Source organism: Mustela putorius, unplaced genomic scaffold, assembly GCF_011764305.1.
Source record: "Mustela putorius furo isolate JIRA1106 unplaced genomic scaffold, ASM1176430v1.1 tig00000695_pilon_pilon_pilon, whole genome shotgun sequence".
In the NCBI taxonomy this organism is placed as follows: domain Eukaryota; kingdom Metazoa; phylum Chordata; class Mammalia; order Carnivora; family Mustelidae; genus Mustela; species Mustela putorius.
The window spans coordinates 8,930,887-8,946,168 of record NW_025421447.1 but is presented as its reverse complement, the minus strand read 5'-3'; the positions used below and the strand labels follow the sequence as shown (position 1 = coordinate 8,946,168).

Here is a 15,282-nt window from a genome sequence, read left to right as displayed (position 1 = left end):
TTCAAGTCTTTCACCTTTTGTTTTTTAAGGATTCACCCCTATCTTTCCTACCGACCTACAGGAATTCCTTATTTAAAAGCGCGGTGGGGCTATGTTTGTGTCTCTACCACCAAGCCCAGCCCCTTGTCCATCTCCTAGTCTGTGCTTAATGGTTCTGCTGTTTAGGTTGCTGTTGAATGAACCGACACGGAAAGGGAGGTGGAGACCCTTGACGAATGAATGAGGCCTTTATAGAGGCTTGTTTACATTTTGGTTTATGTAACAGCTTTTTTTGAGGTGTAATTTACATACCAAAACCTTCCCTTGTTTTATGTGTCCAATTCAGTGATTTCCTGAGTTGTGCAACCATCACCACAATTATATTCTCAAGCATTGTCCTCACCCCAGAAAGAAACCTCGCAACCATTGACTTACTCCCTCATCTTACCCCCAGCTCCGGGGCAACTGCAAATCTATTTACCGTCTCTTATAGATTTGCCTTTTCTGGAATTTTCTTCTAAATGCAATCGTACATTTTTAAAAAATTAATTAATTTATTTTTGGTAATCTCTACACCCAACATGGGGCTCGAACATGCAACCTTAAGGTCGAGAGTCACGTGTTCCTCCAACTGAGCACCCAACCAGGCACCCCACAATAGGTAGCCTTTTTTATCAGGCTTTTTTCCACTCTGTGGTGTCTTTGTGGTTCCTGCATGCTGTAGTCTGTGTCAGTACTCCAGGCCTTTCTTGGCCGAGCGAATGTTCCACTGAAGAGGGGGTGCCTGGGTGGCTCAGTTGGTTAAGAGTCTGCCTTCAGCTCAGGTCAAGATCTCAGGTTTTCAAGGTCCTGGGATCAACTGAATTCCGCTCCCCAACAGGGAGTTGGGCTCCCTGCTCAGCGGGGAGTCTGCTTCTCCCTTCCCCTCCCTACCTCCACCCTGCTCATGCTCTCTCTCACTCCTGCTCTCGTTCTCAAATAAATAAATAAAATCTTAAAAAAAAAAAATGCCTCTGTGTGGCTACGTGTTTTCATTTCTCTTAGGTAGATACCTAAGAGGGAATTGGTGGGGTCAGATGGCAAATTTATATTTAGCTTTTTTAAAGAAACTGGAACCTTGATATTTCTCTGCCATCCATAGGCTGATGATGGAAAGGCATGGAAGACTGTCTTGGAGAGAAAAGAAATCCCCGCCAGCTCATAGTTAACAAATAAATGCACAGTGTCGAGAGAAAGCTAAGAAAGACAGACGAAAGCCTGCTTTTAGGAGTTTATAGTCTAATCCAGATGTTCTAACACGTGTTTATGGAGTAACTTGGCAATGTGGAAAATCTGAAAACGAGCAGGGGTTCAGACCTGTTCATATTGCAAAATGAATTCAGGAAGTACCAAATGCCTACTTGGTTTTTTTTTTTTTTGCAAGACTCCATGTTAGCCTTTAAGAGGGAAAGAGAGAAATTAAAACAAATGTGCTTGCCCTCCAGAGTTACTAAGAGACCACTCAGTAAAATACCTTAGTTTCAAAGAAGTTAAATAATTAAAGATTTCAAATAGAATTTTCAGAGTGTAACTAGAGGATCAGGGGAGGGGCACCTGGGTGGCTCAGTAGGTTAAGCGTGTGACCTCAGCTCAGGTCATGATCTCTGGGTCCTGGGATCGAGTCCCACATGGGGGGGGGTCCCTGCTCGGTGGGGAGTCTGTTTCTCCCTCTGCCTGCCACTCCCCCTGCTTATGCTCTCTCTGACAAATAAATAAAATCTTAAAAAAAAAATCGAGGAAGAGGAAGGCAAGGGGGGGTAGTAGATGAGAAATTCATCTTTCCTTCAAGATCCTGTGAGAAAACAGAAACTCAGCGTGTGTTTCTTTAACATTTTTGGCATCCCAAAGATATAGCTTCCCACTATTATTGTCTTGGAAATCTTCACTCAAAACAGGTGTTAGATTACAAAACAACCAGGACCATTGGACTAGATCAATAATAATTGCTAATATTTGAGTACTTAATATGCCAGGTATTGGCATAGTTTACATTTTTACTTATTTAATCCTCTTAATAATGATGATATAGAACTACCACCATCTTCTACGGATGTGTAAAATGAAGCTCAGAGAGGTTGAGTCAGTTGCCTAAGGGCACACAGCTAGGAAGTGGTAAAGCTAAGGTTTGAATACAGGGAGGCCAGAGAGGCCACACTGAGCCACTACTGAGTTTAACCATCTCAAGGCCCAAGTTCCAGCTACTGGATTCAGATGCCAATCACAGATGGGAAAATAGACCCAAAGGTGTTGGGGTGTTAGGTGTTGTCCAAGTTCCTCCATGCATAAGACATTGGGGACAGGAGTTCCACTGACCGCTAGGATGGTCAGTTCTGTCCAGACTGACCTTGGGTATCGACCAGAGAGCCATGATCAATCTTGCTGTTGCAGAATCATCTGGGGCAGGTCGCTGAGAGCTGGAGTGTTTGGGATGTCCTGTACACAGAAATTTCTCAAAGGGTAGACTGGGTCGCTGGTGGATTGCAGGCACTGTGGAGGATTTGAAGTTGCAAGAAGGCTTTGGACCGGCTGTCCTAAATTGAGTTGGGCCTTATCATCAGATGTGAAAGCTGGGGTTGGTCTGCTGACACTCGCGTATCCGTTCCGATACAGGGAATGTGAGGTTCTTGTAACTCAGGTTGAGTCCTGTTATTTTTAGTGACTGATCAGGTCCGTTATTTTTAGTGACTGCTTCCTATATCAAATTTTGCAGCTTTGCCTTAAGCGATGGACGCCGCGTGGTGACTGTGGTCCAGAGTTTGTCCCCCCCTCCCACCCATTTCGAGCCACACGAAGGGTTTGTGCATTTGCAATCGATGGGGTATGATAAGCAATCTCTATCTGTCAGCTTGCCCGTGGCCAGAGGCCAGGCTGAGGCAGCTGAAGGTAAAATGTTTTCATTGCAGACTATGGCTCAAAGTGTATTTTCCAAAGCTAGGGTGGGCCTGGGCACAAGCATCTAAGAAGTTATCAGGTGATTCTAATGGGCAGCCAGGATTGAAAACCACTGAGAGATCTTAAGGCTCAGCCCATCCTTAAGACAAGAGGGTTTCATAAGGCGGTATCCAAGCAAACATCCTGAGAGATGAGGCTAGGGGAGGTGTTGTGGAGAGTCTGAAGGGCACAGGCTGAGAAGTCTGTACTTAATTTAATAGGCAACAGGGAGCCAAGGAAGATTACTGAGCAGAATCTAAGGGGAGGCCATTTGAAGCATACAGGGAGATTAAAGGGTCGGGTTATTTACAGCTTAGGAAATAGCACTTGAAGTTTTCCTTTAGAGTAGGCCAAAGAAGAAATCCACTTTCTTTTACTTCTAAACCCTCTGTTCAAGGTCATTTCTTCAGCATCCAGATCCTCTGGTCCCTAGAGAGCAGGAACCTGTCCAGATGATGGTCGCAGCTACCTGGCTCCTTGCGTGAAAGGTGTGGCAGCCTTCCACAGTTTGTCGACCCAGTACACGGGTATAGAGCTCTAGAGCTGGCCCACCTGGACTGCAGGAGGACTGGTACCCTGGGGCCGGCCTCCCCTTTGCATGCAAATTGGTGGGGGCTGTTCCTCTCACCTTTCCCCCTTCCTCCATTTATCCTCTTCAGGAGGCTCCCAACTCCGCCGCCTCCCCGCCCCGTCCCTCCACTGCAACACACTGCCACCCGGCCTCCCGGCTCTGGCGCCAGGCTTCAAACCTGTCCTTCACCCATTGTTCAGTTTCCGGTGAGTCAAGTTCAATCCCAGGTCCAACCCCGACAGGGGCGGCCGCAGACACATTCCCTCGCAGGCACCCCGGAGGAGGCGCCCGCCGCCCGCGGGCTGCCACCAGACCCACAAAGCCGGCGCGGAAGGGCGTTTCTGTTCCAGAGGCTTTCGGAGGCGGGGGTGTGAGCGCCGAGACCCCTCCCCAGCGACCTGCCCCCTCGGCGAGGGAGCGCCCAGCCTTCCGCGGGCGTGGCCGCCCTGGTCCAGCCCCCGCCCGCCCCGCCCCCTCGCCTCCGCGCGAGCCCCCGCTCGGCCACCCGGCCGCCAGCCCTTCTCCGCGGACGCCCGGCCGCTCGCTCGCCGCCGAGCCGGGCCCCCGGCGATGCTCTGGATCCCACCTCCCCCGGGAGCTGCGCATTTCCGCGCGCCCGGGCGGCTCCGGCTCCGGCCGGCCCTCGCGGCCGCAGCCCGCGCTCCGCGTCCCCGGGAAGTTGTCTCCGGAGCCCGCGGCGCCTGGGTCTCCTCCCCCTGAGCCCCGCCCCCCCGCCCAGAGCTGGATCTGCGAGCTGCCCGGCCCGGGGGCGTCGCCGCTTGCTCCGCGAAGCCTGCGAGTCTCCGCTGCCCTGCGCGGAGCGCGCGTCCCCCGCCTGGCCGGGGACCCCCCGCGCACCCCCGAGACGGCGCGCGCCCAGAGCGCGGGAGCCCGGAGCGCCGGGCGCCTGGGACCCCGCGGAGCCGCTGCCCAGCCCGCGGGGCTCGTCAGGGATGCAGGCTGCGCTGTGAGCCCGGGCGCCAAGGCCATGTCCGGCGCCCGCTGCCGGACCCTGTACCCCTTCTCCGGGGAGCGGCACGGCCAGGGGCTGCGCTTCGCCGCGGGCGAGCTGATCACGCTGCTGCAGGTCCCGGACGGCGGCTGGTGGGAAGGCGAGAAGGAGGACGGGCTCCGCGGCTGGTTCCCGGCGAGCTACGTGCAGTTGCTGGAGGTAAGGGGCGAGGGCCGGGGGCCGGAAGACCCGGGGCTGCGCTGCTCCGCGCGCCCGCGTACCTGTTGCCCGCACCCGGGGACGCCGGAGCCGCCCCTGTCCGAGGGGCGCCGCGGAGCCGGCCGGGGGCAGCCGCTGCGCGTCCGACACTGCCGGTGGCCGAGGCAGCGGGCGCCCCTCGGGGCTGGGCAGCGCGGGGATCGCCCCCGGAGCGTCCCCCGTGCCGGGCCTCCCGAGCACATCGTGGCCGCCCTGAGGAAGGACAACTTGTTGCCTGAGTTCTGGAGCGAGCGGGCGGCCGGGCGCGCTCCCGGCGGTGGCAGGGGCCGGCCGAGGGCTGCGGAGTCCCGCGCTCTAGGGAAGACGCGCGGAGGATCCGGATCAGTTAAAAAAAAAAAGTGGCATCGATCGGGTCCCGGAGCCCGGAGCCTGCCACCGGTGGACGGTTGTGCTGCCCCGGGTTAAGCTGCCTGGCCGCTTAGGAGCCACCCACTTGCTGGTCAGCTGAGCCTGGCTGGCCACCGGCCCCAGCCACCCGCCCGATCAGGGGTGCTGCAGCGCCCCTCTCCTGGTCCGGCTTCCCGGGGCTAAGGTCCAGAGCCTGAGAGTGGCCTGTTCCTGGGGTTCTGGCCTGCCCCCAGGACTGCAGAGGACCTGCTGAGCCAAGTCGGCTGGCTGTTTATTGTCTGGGTGACAGTTGGGAGGACTCCCTCTCTTCTAATCGCTGAGCTCATGGTCACAGCCTGAGTGGGCTTCGAAGTTTCAAAAGTCCTTTGGTGGGGGCGGAGTGGGGGAGAGGACTGACCTCATAGGACATCCCCTTTCGTAAAAAGCTGCCCAACCCCAGGATTGTTGTACAGACTTCAATAGGCGGTTATCCACAACTGTGTAAGGATAGACCAAATGTTCTGCAGAAACACCTCCCAAATCACGGAGTCTGAATTTATTTATAATTTGACCCCTGACCTACTTTGCAAAGAACAGGGTAGCAAGTTTAGAAAGAAAAAAATAAAAATAAAAAGGACAGAGAGAAAGAATGATTGATGGGGCTAAGTGATTTTGGGTGAGTTTGCTGGGAAATAGCCTGTGAAAATATTACCAGAACCAGAGCGTGGCCTCCTAGAGGTACAATATCCCCCCTAAAGGGATTAGTAGCATTCAAACAAAATTGAGCCTGAAAGAGATTTTCGTGGCCTGGCAGAAAAGTAGGTTCCAGAACCCTCCCGGTTGTGTATTTTGAGAAACTGGTGTGCGTCAGGCAGGCTCAGGTGTGTGTCCTGGGCTTCCCTGGTTCTCTTCCCGGGATTCAGATGTGAGAGAAAGCACATGTATCCCTTCTTAGGAGGGCCCATAGCCTCCTGGTTCCTGGCTCAGGACTCCTGTTTCAGAGTTCCTCTGGTGGCCACACTTTTTCCAGGAAATCCTGATGTGGAAATTTGGCTTTGGAGGTCTCTCTGCTGAGGAGCGCCCCTGGCTGGACGCAGCCAGCTGTGTTTTGGGGTGGGGGTGCCCAAGGCTGGTGGGTTGATAGGCCGTGTTCACCAGAGGGGACGGGCTCTGCTTTTTTTTCCTCTAGGAAAAGGGAGGGCGGACCAGACCCTGGAGACACACAGAGCCATCTGCTGGGACAGTCTTGGGTGCCTCAGTCACAGCCCCTGGTGCTTAGTAAGGGTCTTTCAGACCCACTCCCAGTGGGGACATGCACGGGAAGTGCCCGTCTGTGGGAGCTGGACCGCTGGGAGGGGCTTCCATTTCTTGAGCACCTATTAGGCCCCCGTTCCCCCGAAAGCTCTGTGAAGGGGAGGCAGCCTTCCCATTTCTCAGGCACACATGAGACATGAAGGTAATTGCCGCAGGGGAGACTTGCCTGAGTGGCTTAGATGGTGGAACTTTCCCCTCTGTGGCTGCGTCTGTTTTAAATTCGGCCCTGTGGGCTCAAGTGCTAAAAGGCAACTGAGGGGAGGGTCTGGATCCTTGTGGGAGAGGCCACATGCAGCCCTCCAGGTCAGCGTGCTGATGACAGCAGTCCTAAGGGCGGGCGCTGCCTATGGGGGCTACAATGAGTGCAGGGGCTCCTTCCCACCTGGAGCAGCTCTCCTGCTAAGTCTGAAAATTGCTTGCACAGGGAGGCTGCTGGCTTTCCTACAGTGGGGGCAGGGCTGGGCCTGAGCCCTGGGACTTTTCGGGGTCAAGGCAGGTGCAGTTTCCAGAGGATCGGAGATCAGGCCCTCTGTGCCTGGGCACCTCGTGGGTGAACAGGCTGGACTCCCAGGCTGAGGACTGGAGGGTATGTGGGTAGATGTCCCTTGGGATGGGGAGAGTCCTCAAAGCCAGACTCAGTGAGGCGACAGTGGAGATCTCCCAAGGGAGTCACTGGCGGTGAACCGGCCAGTATATGAAATTGCAAGTCCGGAGAAGCAGCAGCCGGTGTCCTTCAAGGCTGGAAGTTGGTGCAGCAGCCAGGAGCTGGAGAGGGGAGTCTAGAGATGGACAAGCCCATGGGATGTCGGCCAGCAGGTGCCTGGCTCTGGGCCTGCTGGGGACGCGGAGATCAGAAGACGAGGGGGGAGCTGTTGGGGAGACAGGTCCGGACAGAATGGAGGGCACCAGCCTCCTGGGGGAGGAGTGTGATGGTGGGGGCACAGCTGGGTGCAGCAGACCTTGGCTCTTTGGTGTAAAGAGTGATACCAAGAAGCCCCATCTTGGCGGAAGGGTACTATGGGTCGAGGGCAGTGTATGCAAAGCGGACACTCTCCGAGGATTTCTGTCTTGTTCATACGAAGAAAGGGGAACTGAGAGGCCCTGGTTTTGCCAGAAGCGTCCCCCGAGGAGAGGAGCTAGGAGCTAACTCTGGCAGGGCTGAGATCTGCCTTGGAGGCCCGCCAGCCCCAGGGGAGGGGCCGTGCCGAGGGAGATTCTGGTCCTGGCTCCCAGGGGAATCTCCTGGATCAGGCCTTCAAGGAAAGAATAGAAGGGTGCAGCATATCCTTGGTTTCCAGAAAGCAGCCTCTAGGGAACTGTTAGCCCAAGCGAGGAAGTGGGGCTGGGAGAGGTGCCACCCTGTGGGCTCAAGGGCTGGCCTCAAGGATCGGGGGTGCTTGGGATGGTGGAGCTTCCCAGAGGAGGAGACCAGCAGCAGGAGGAGGGAACCCTGTGGCTGGGTAGGTTTGGTGGGTGGAGGGCCGGGAATTCCCTGTGACCTGCTCTTAACCGAATGGAGAAAAGAAATTCGGGACATGGAAGATACTGGAAGGCATCCGTGGAAACCCCCCAGAGCTTTGGGGAAATAAGCTGCCATCTGGCTGTGAGGTGTAGACCTCAGAGGTGCTAACAGGGGGGCCCTGTCTGCCAGCAGAACCCGGTGGCTGCAGGGGGTCACCCTTGAACCCGGTCTCCTCCTCTCCGCCTTCTGTTCTCCCATTTTGGGCTCACGGGATGTGCTGCCGGAACATTCAAAGTGCGGCCGTGGGAGAGAGATGCAGAGATGTGGCGCTGAGCTGGGCTGGGCTATGGATATTGCTGTGGGACAGACCACCCCAAGACTTCGTGTCACCAAACGCCCATTTCCTATTAGCTCACACATCACCGTGGGTCAACAGGGCTCCGCTGGGTGGTTCTTCTGCCCATCTGTCTTGGCGTCTGTCCTGCATTCACAGTCAGGGGGTGGCAGGAGGGAGAGGAGGGGTGGCCAGGAGAGCTGGCCTGGAACTCCAAAATGGCGGCTTCACTCCCATGTGGGGTGCCTTGGTGTTCTTCCAAGGGGGCCTTTCTCTCCGCATGTGTCTTACTCTCCAGGGCCTGTCCCCATGGCCTTTCTCTTTAGCAGGGAGTTTGGAGTCTTTCCCTGGGGGCTGGCTTCCAGGAATGCAAAGTGCAAACTGCCAGGCCTCCTTAAGGTTTGGGCTCACCACCAGCACATCCCTTCTGGTCCATTTTATTGGCACAGTGAGTCACAGGACCCGCCCGGATTCTGTGTGGGAGGGAGGTGCCTGCAGGTGTGGATACAGGTGTGGCTACAGGTGCATCGAAGGCCGTTTTGCAGACTGGCAACTCCAGAGGGGTCGGGAGAGCCCCGCTGGGGACAGTGATCCATTAGAGAGGAAACAGCGCTAGCCCAGATGTGAGAGAGAGAGAGTGAGCTCCCAGAGGGAGGCAAAGTGCAGGAGATCTGACTGTTGTTCTGCTAGAAAATTCTCCATTGCCATCCTCAGGAGATTCTCTTTCTCTCTCTCCCTTTTTTTTTTTTTTTTTTTTTTTTCCATTAAGATGCCAGGGATTTCTCCATAAAGGCCACCTGATAAATGTTGCAGCTGAATTTGAAACCGGATTTTCCTGTCCCTAAAGCCTGGGTCTGTCCACTGGGCCATTGGCATGGCAGTCCTTCCTTTTCGGGTGGGGGTGCGATCTTTGGTGCTGGTGATTAGTAGACACAGTGTATCCGAGCTGCCTGACATCTAGTAGCCGCTTGCTGTTGTTACGCAGATTGATTTTAATACCAGGCCTTGCGTTCTGGAACGTGAGAATTACCTACAGTGGGTGTGACCTTGTCCCTCACAATAGGATTTTTCTGTAAGGTGGTTTTTAGCTCCGTTCGCAGAGCTCTGATGAGAGCTGGGGCTCCCAGCGGATGTGACCGTGACCAAGTATACCCAACAGGCTTTCTGCCATCGTCACTAAGTCATCCTGTCCTTTGATTTGGGGGCCGCTGCCTGCCTTTGTAGCTTCTGCTGTTTGGAAATCTACCTTCAGCTCACCCCTCTGCTGGGGAGAGCCTACCTCTCTCATCTCTGGTCAAGTAGCCACCCCACGGGACTTCAAAGCCATGGGCAGGGCTTACGGATTCTGCCGATTCAGGGCACCTTCACAAAAGTTCCCTTAGCAACAAGTCGGCAGGAATCCCCGCCATGCGCTCACCACCGCGTGAGTCCCTGCTGCCCGTTTACCACCTGGAAACATGAATGAGATGCTGACCTTCTTGGGCTCTCTCAGCCCTGGGTGGGGGAAAGAACCCAGCTTTCATCTGATCATCTGATTGTCCTCATCGGCGAGCCCGGAGGCCGGGACCCCCACTTTCCTGGAGAAAGGAGGTTTGGTCGACCAGAAAGCCCTTTATCCAACGTGAGGCATCAGGATTTTTGTGTGGCTGCTTCAGTGGGGGTGGGGGGATGTGGTCCTCACAGTTGGCTCCCTGATTACTCACAGTGGCAGGGCAGCCCACAATGGGCTTTCCAACAGAATGCCAGGACTGAGCTCCTATCCCCACCCCCACCCCTACACTGCCCCGGCCTTGGACTTAGTTGCAAAATTCGTATATTCTTCTCTCCCTGCAGGGGTGAGATTTGTGGCTTGGTGTTTACACCTGTGGAGAGAAATAGAAACAGTGGCCGGCAGGGGGGTCCCACTTGTCCTTTGGTGGGATCAGAGCACACGATGACCCCGTGGAGGGGGCACGTGCAACAGGTGTATGGGCTTGTGAGGGGTTTTTGTGGGTTCCTGGGGACTCACTACCTCCTCCCTGCACACTCTGTGTCTCCTCTGTCTACCCTCTGATGAAGATGTGTTTTATTGGGTGAACCTTCCTGGTTGAATGTATTTATTTCACTTCTTCAGCTGGTGGCTAGATTCGGTCCCCGGGGACTCAATGTCCTTTGTCCCAACTAAGCTCATCATCTCTCTGTCCTCTTCTCCCCTTCCTCCCCTACCTGCCAGACCACAGGGAAACCACCATCTCTCTGTCCCCCACCTTGCCTGCCACTGCTGCCCTTAACCTTTTCTCCTTCTTTTTTTAAAGATTGCATTTATTTATTTGAGAGTGAGAGCAGGAGAGAGAGCATGAGCAGGGTGGAGGGGTGGAGAGGAAGAGGGAGGACCAGACTCCCCGCTGAGCAGGGAGCCTGAGGCAGGATGTGGGACTCAATCCTAGGATGCTGGGATCATGACCTGAGCCGGATGCTGGTGCCTAACCGACCGAGGCACCCAGGCACCCGTGACCTTCTCTCCTCCTGTTCATTCGGTTAGTGGAGCCTCGTCTGCTCTCCTTGGGAGATGTTTCTCAGAGACCTCCCCTTCTTCCCTTGCTCTGACATCTTTTTTGTCAAGGGCTAGGAAACATCTTCGGTTTTGCAGGCCAAGAGGCAAAGTGGAGTTACAGCTGCATCGCTGGGATTCGCAGAGTGCCAGGGGCGGTGAGAAGCCACGAACGTGCCCCATATGGGCTCTGTCACAGCTTCTTGGCTCTGCTGTTGGAGTGTGAAGCCGCCATAGACAGGCTGGGAACCAATGGGTGTGGTTGAGTTCCAATAAAACTTTATTTATAGATGCCGAGATTTGACTCTGTTCCAGTTTTTCTGGGCCCTTGCAGCGTCCTCCTTCTTCGACTTTGTTTCCAACCCTTTGTAGATGTAAAAGGCTTTCCTAGCTCCTGGGCTGTATGTAGTTGAGAAGTTCAGAAGTCGGTCACTCATTCATTCAACAAACCCTGGGTGTCTAGGATGGGCTGTGAGTTCTTGGGTTAGGTGCTGGATGGGAAGTACTGACAGACATGGAAGAGAAGCTAACTAACACTTAGCTGGGGAGAGGGTACACTAGAAAAAAAAAAAGGATTTTTAGGCACTGTGGGGCCAATAACATAGGGTACTTTGGTGGAGTGGGGTGTGGGGTGTAGGTGGGGTTTGAGAAGACCCTCAGGGAAACTTCTCTGAGCAGAGACCTTGGTGATGGAGGGCCATGGGAGTAGCTGGGGAGAAGTGATTTGAGGCAGAGGGCATCATGAATGCAAAGAACCCTGAAGAGGGGTGTATGGGTGATATATTTGTGAGAACCAGAATGGTTAAGAAAGCAGTGAGCAGGGGGAAGAGAGGCGGGTGTGACAGGCAGAGAGGCAGGTTTTGCGGTATTTATTGTTGTGCCCCTCACTACTATAAGACACACACTACAAAATCATTTGGGATTTCTTGCCCTTTCCCCCAGGTTTGCATTTCTGGGGTAGCGACCCTCCCACCATGGCTGACTTCAAGCCTCTAAGGTTTTTAAAAATAGAACCCATTTGACATATGACATTGTGTAAGGTTAAGGCGTTCAGCACGCTAATCTGATTCATTTCTGTATTGCAGAATTTTTTTTTTTCTGATTGCCCTCAGAGCGATACATTGTGGCACATTGCATAATTATCGTTTCTTCCTCGTGGTTGGCGGGTAGTTCTCCAAGTGCCGCAGAAAGCCTGTGGTTTGATGGCAGGGGAGGCCGTGCTCCGATTCATCTTGGACAGCTCATCTGGGCTGCGGTGCAGAGACTGGCTGTGAAGAGGGTAGGAAGGGAAGCTGGCTGGTGGCAGTGGAGATGGTAAGGCATGGGTGGGTCTGGGGTGTATTGGGCAGGTCGAGTCAGAAGTACTTGCTGGTGGGTTGACTCTGGGAGGTGGGGTGGACCTCGTCTCTTGCAGGTTGGTGCTGATACCCTTTTCCTACTCTCTTCTCCTTATCTGCGAATGGTCAGTCCATTCTGCCACTGGAGACCTCTTCCTTAAAAACATAAGGCAAAGGCAAATATAGATCGGGAAAAAGTTAATATCCTTCATGCAGAAAGTGCTCTTATAAATGATTAAAAGAGAAACCAAGGATCACATCTGTATGAGAAGGGGCAAAGACCTTGGCTGGTCATTTGCTAATAAAAGATAGAAAAAGTCATCAGCGTATTTATTCTCCCTAGTCATTTCAGTCTTTGATGAAAGAACGGCACATTTTTAATTATTCCAAAAAATTGAAATGTTTTTTATTTATTTAAGCCCTGCCCGTACCCAATATGGGGCTCGAACTCATGACCCCGCGATCAAGAGTTGCACACTTTTTTTTTTTTTTAAAAGATTTTATTTATTTTGACAGACAGAGATCACAAGTGGGCAGAGAGGCAAGCAGAGAGAGGAAGGGAAGCAGACTCCCCTGATGTGGGACTCGATCCCAGAACCCTTGGATTATGACCTGAGCCCAAGGCAGAGGCTTTAACCCATTGAGTCACCCAGGTGCCCCAAGAGTCTCACACTTTTCCGAGTGAGCCAGCCAGGTGCCCCAGGGCGGCATATTTTTTTCTAAAAAGGATACTTGCTTTAATGAAAACTGTCACAATTTAAAAAGAATGAGCATTGGCAAGGAATGGTGTAGGAAAGTTGTCCTAGGCTCCCTGGAGGGTACTTTTAAAAAAAGATTTTATTTATTTGTCAGAGGGAGAGAGCACAAGTAGACAGAGCAGTGCGCAGAGGGAGAGGTAGAAGCGGGCTCCCTGCTGAACAAGGAGCCTGATGTTGGACTTGAACCCAGGACCCTGGGATCATGACCTGAGCCAGAGGCAGATTCCCAACCAACTGAGCCACCCAGGCGTCCCTCCCTGGAGGGTAGTTGGACAGCATACTCTAAGAGCCTTCAGAATACACATGCCCTCTGATCTAGCAATTCCATTTCCAGAAATTTGGGCTCAGGAAGCATCTGATAGGCAAGCTGTGGGCGTCAGGAATCCCGCGTTCCTAATACCTAAACCTAAATTGGCTGCAACCTGTCCAACCAGAAGGAGCTGGGTAAAATGAGGCTCACTTATGCTTAGCATGTGGTCCGACAGGCAGAAGGGGTGCCATAACTATAAGGAGGCTCGATTTTAAAAAATAATTTGCTCAGTGATGCTGAATGTTTCATGGAGTTAGCATACTTCAGATCTCGCCCTATGACAAGACAAAAAGAAATGGTGTGTCCAGGAAGGAATTGCTTTTTAAAAGCAGGGACTGTGTGTACCAGGCGCTCCGTAAGTATCCTTTCGTGGAGAGAACAGGCTGAAGGCATACTTGCTGGCCCTGGGCCACGTTCTTTTAAAATATCCTCAGTGACAGCAAATCTTTGTCTTTTGGGGGAGGAAGGGTGGTTTTGATTTCTTTCTTTCTTTCTTCTTTTTTTTTTTTTTTTTTTTGAAATAACCAAAAGTCATTTGGAGCCAAGTCTAGTCTATCTGTACTTGTGATGATCTGTTACCTTGTTGCAAGAAGGATTTAAAGCAGTTTATCGAAAAGCATACAGTGCAGTAAGATAAAAGCATAAATGGACAAGACAACCCTAGAAAGGAGAGAAGAAGGGAGTTGGCAGAGTGAACTCTGAAGAGGGAAGAGGGTTGAATGAAATGATGCTGTTTGGGGTTTTTGGGAAGTCCTACCCCCAGGTAATGATGCAGCTGAGTAGTTCTCAGTGGGGAGTTGCAGATGCGTCCTGAGAAAACGCTGGCATCTCGGGCATTGTGCTGTATCGGTCAGGATGGGTTAGGACATGCTGCTATAACACAGATCTTGTTGAGTAACACAGCCTAGGTTTGCTTCTTCTGCACGTTGGATGTTTGTGGCAAGTTGGTTTGGGGCCCGAGACCCTCTAGGACCCAGGATGAAGGAACCACCGCTGTCTGGAATCTTGCTGGTGATCACGTCAAATAGCATCTGGTCCCTGAAGCTTCTGTCTGGAAGCAACATGTGATATCTGTGCTCATATTTCGTTGACCAAAGCGCACTTAATATGGTGGGTAGCTGTCCTACTGTGTGCTCAGGAGGAAAGGAGCAAACTAAACATATGTGGGTGTGCACTCACTTGGGAAGGATGACCTAGTTCTGCACTGTCTCAGGCTCAGTATTTTCTGGTCCTGCCTTCAGCTGTGCTTCTCAAGACTGAATCCAGTGCTTCTAGAACAAGGTTCTCCAAATGCATTCCTTTCCCGGGTCTTGTTGGTTGCAGATCCTGGCTCAGTAGGCCCAAGAGGGGGCCTGAGGTGCTGCGTGTCTGACCAGCTCCCACGGCTGCAAGGTCTTCTTCACATTGCAAACCTTATCAGGTCCTCCTAGCTTCTCAGAGCCAGGATGAACTCTTACTGTTCTTGCAAAGCCACTGTCCCCTTTTCCAAGCTATTCCGTCATGTAGCACTCTGCAGGGCCCAGGAATCAATACTTTGCCTATGCGTTTTGAACATATGTGATCATTTCCTGATCCCCGGACTTCTTACGATATTTTTTTTCATTATGGCCAATACATTTGTCACAGTGTCTGGTCCACCAAGGCCCAGGCATTTACATTGGAGCACCTACTGTGTGCCTGCTCTCCTCAGGGCTCCGTGAGCTCCAACAGAGACAGGGAGCTGAGGTCAGGGGCTCATCTTTGGGGAGCCCTTAGGGATGTGCTTTCCCCTCTAGGGTGACTCTGGCAGGTGACCTAAGAGAGTTGAGCCTCACACTTGTTCTGTTGGAATGAAAACCCTTCTGGGTGTTTGGCTTCCAAGCTTCTGTCTCAGATACCTCAATCCCTCCTCCCTTCTCATTTGCTTGTCAAATGCACAGACAACTCCAGGATTAGTCAACAACAAAAGAAGGTAATTAGGTTGTAAAAACTCTTTAGAGCTGATATTTTAAAAATTCTCCAGCAAGGAGCCCTGGTCCTAATTTAATCATGATAGAGGATCCTTATTTTAGGAGTGGCTCAGGGAGGAATGTCACTGAGTCCATTTGTTTTTGATTCGTAATGTAATTTAGAAATAGAGGAAGTTTGAATCTACTGTTCTCATTTAGCTTTTTTTTTTT

The 15,282-nt window shown here is 52.8% G+C and overlaps 1 protein-coding gene across 2 annotated transcripts in view; it reads left to right on the top strand.

Annotated features, from left to right (window-relative positions):
• Positions 1 to 4,037: 4,037 nt before the first annotated feature.
• GAS7 (growth arrest specific 7) overlaps positions 4,038 to 15,282 on the top strand; it is a 199,308-nt gene continuing 188,063 nt past the window's right edge. The window contains exon 1 of one of the 2 annotated variants that reach the window (XM_045083388.1): positions 4,038 to 4,691. In XM_045083388.1, coding sequence (XP_044939323.1) covers positions 4,509 to 4,691 — 183 coding nt within the window. In that variant the 5' untranslated portion in view covers positions 4,038 to 4,508. The remainder of the gene's footprint in view (positions 4,692 to 15,282) is intronic. The other variant, XM_045083387.1, reaches the window with a different exon arrangement.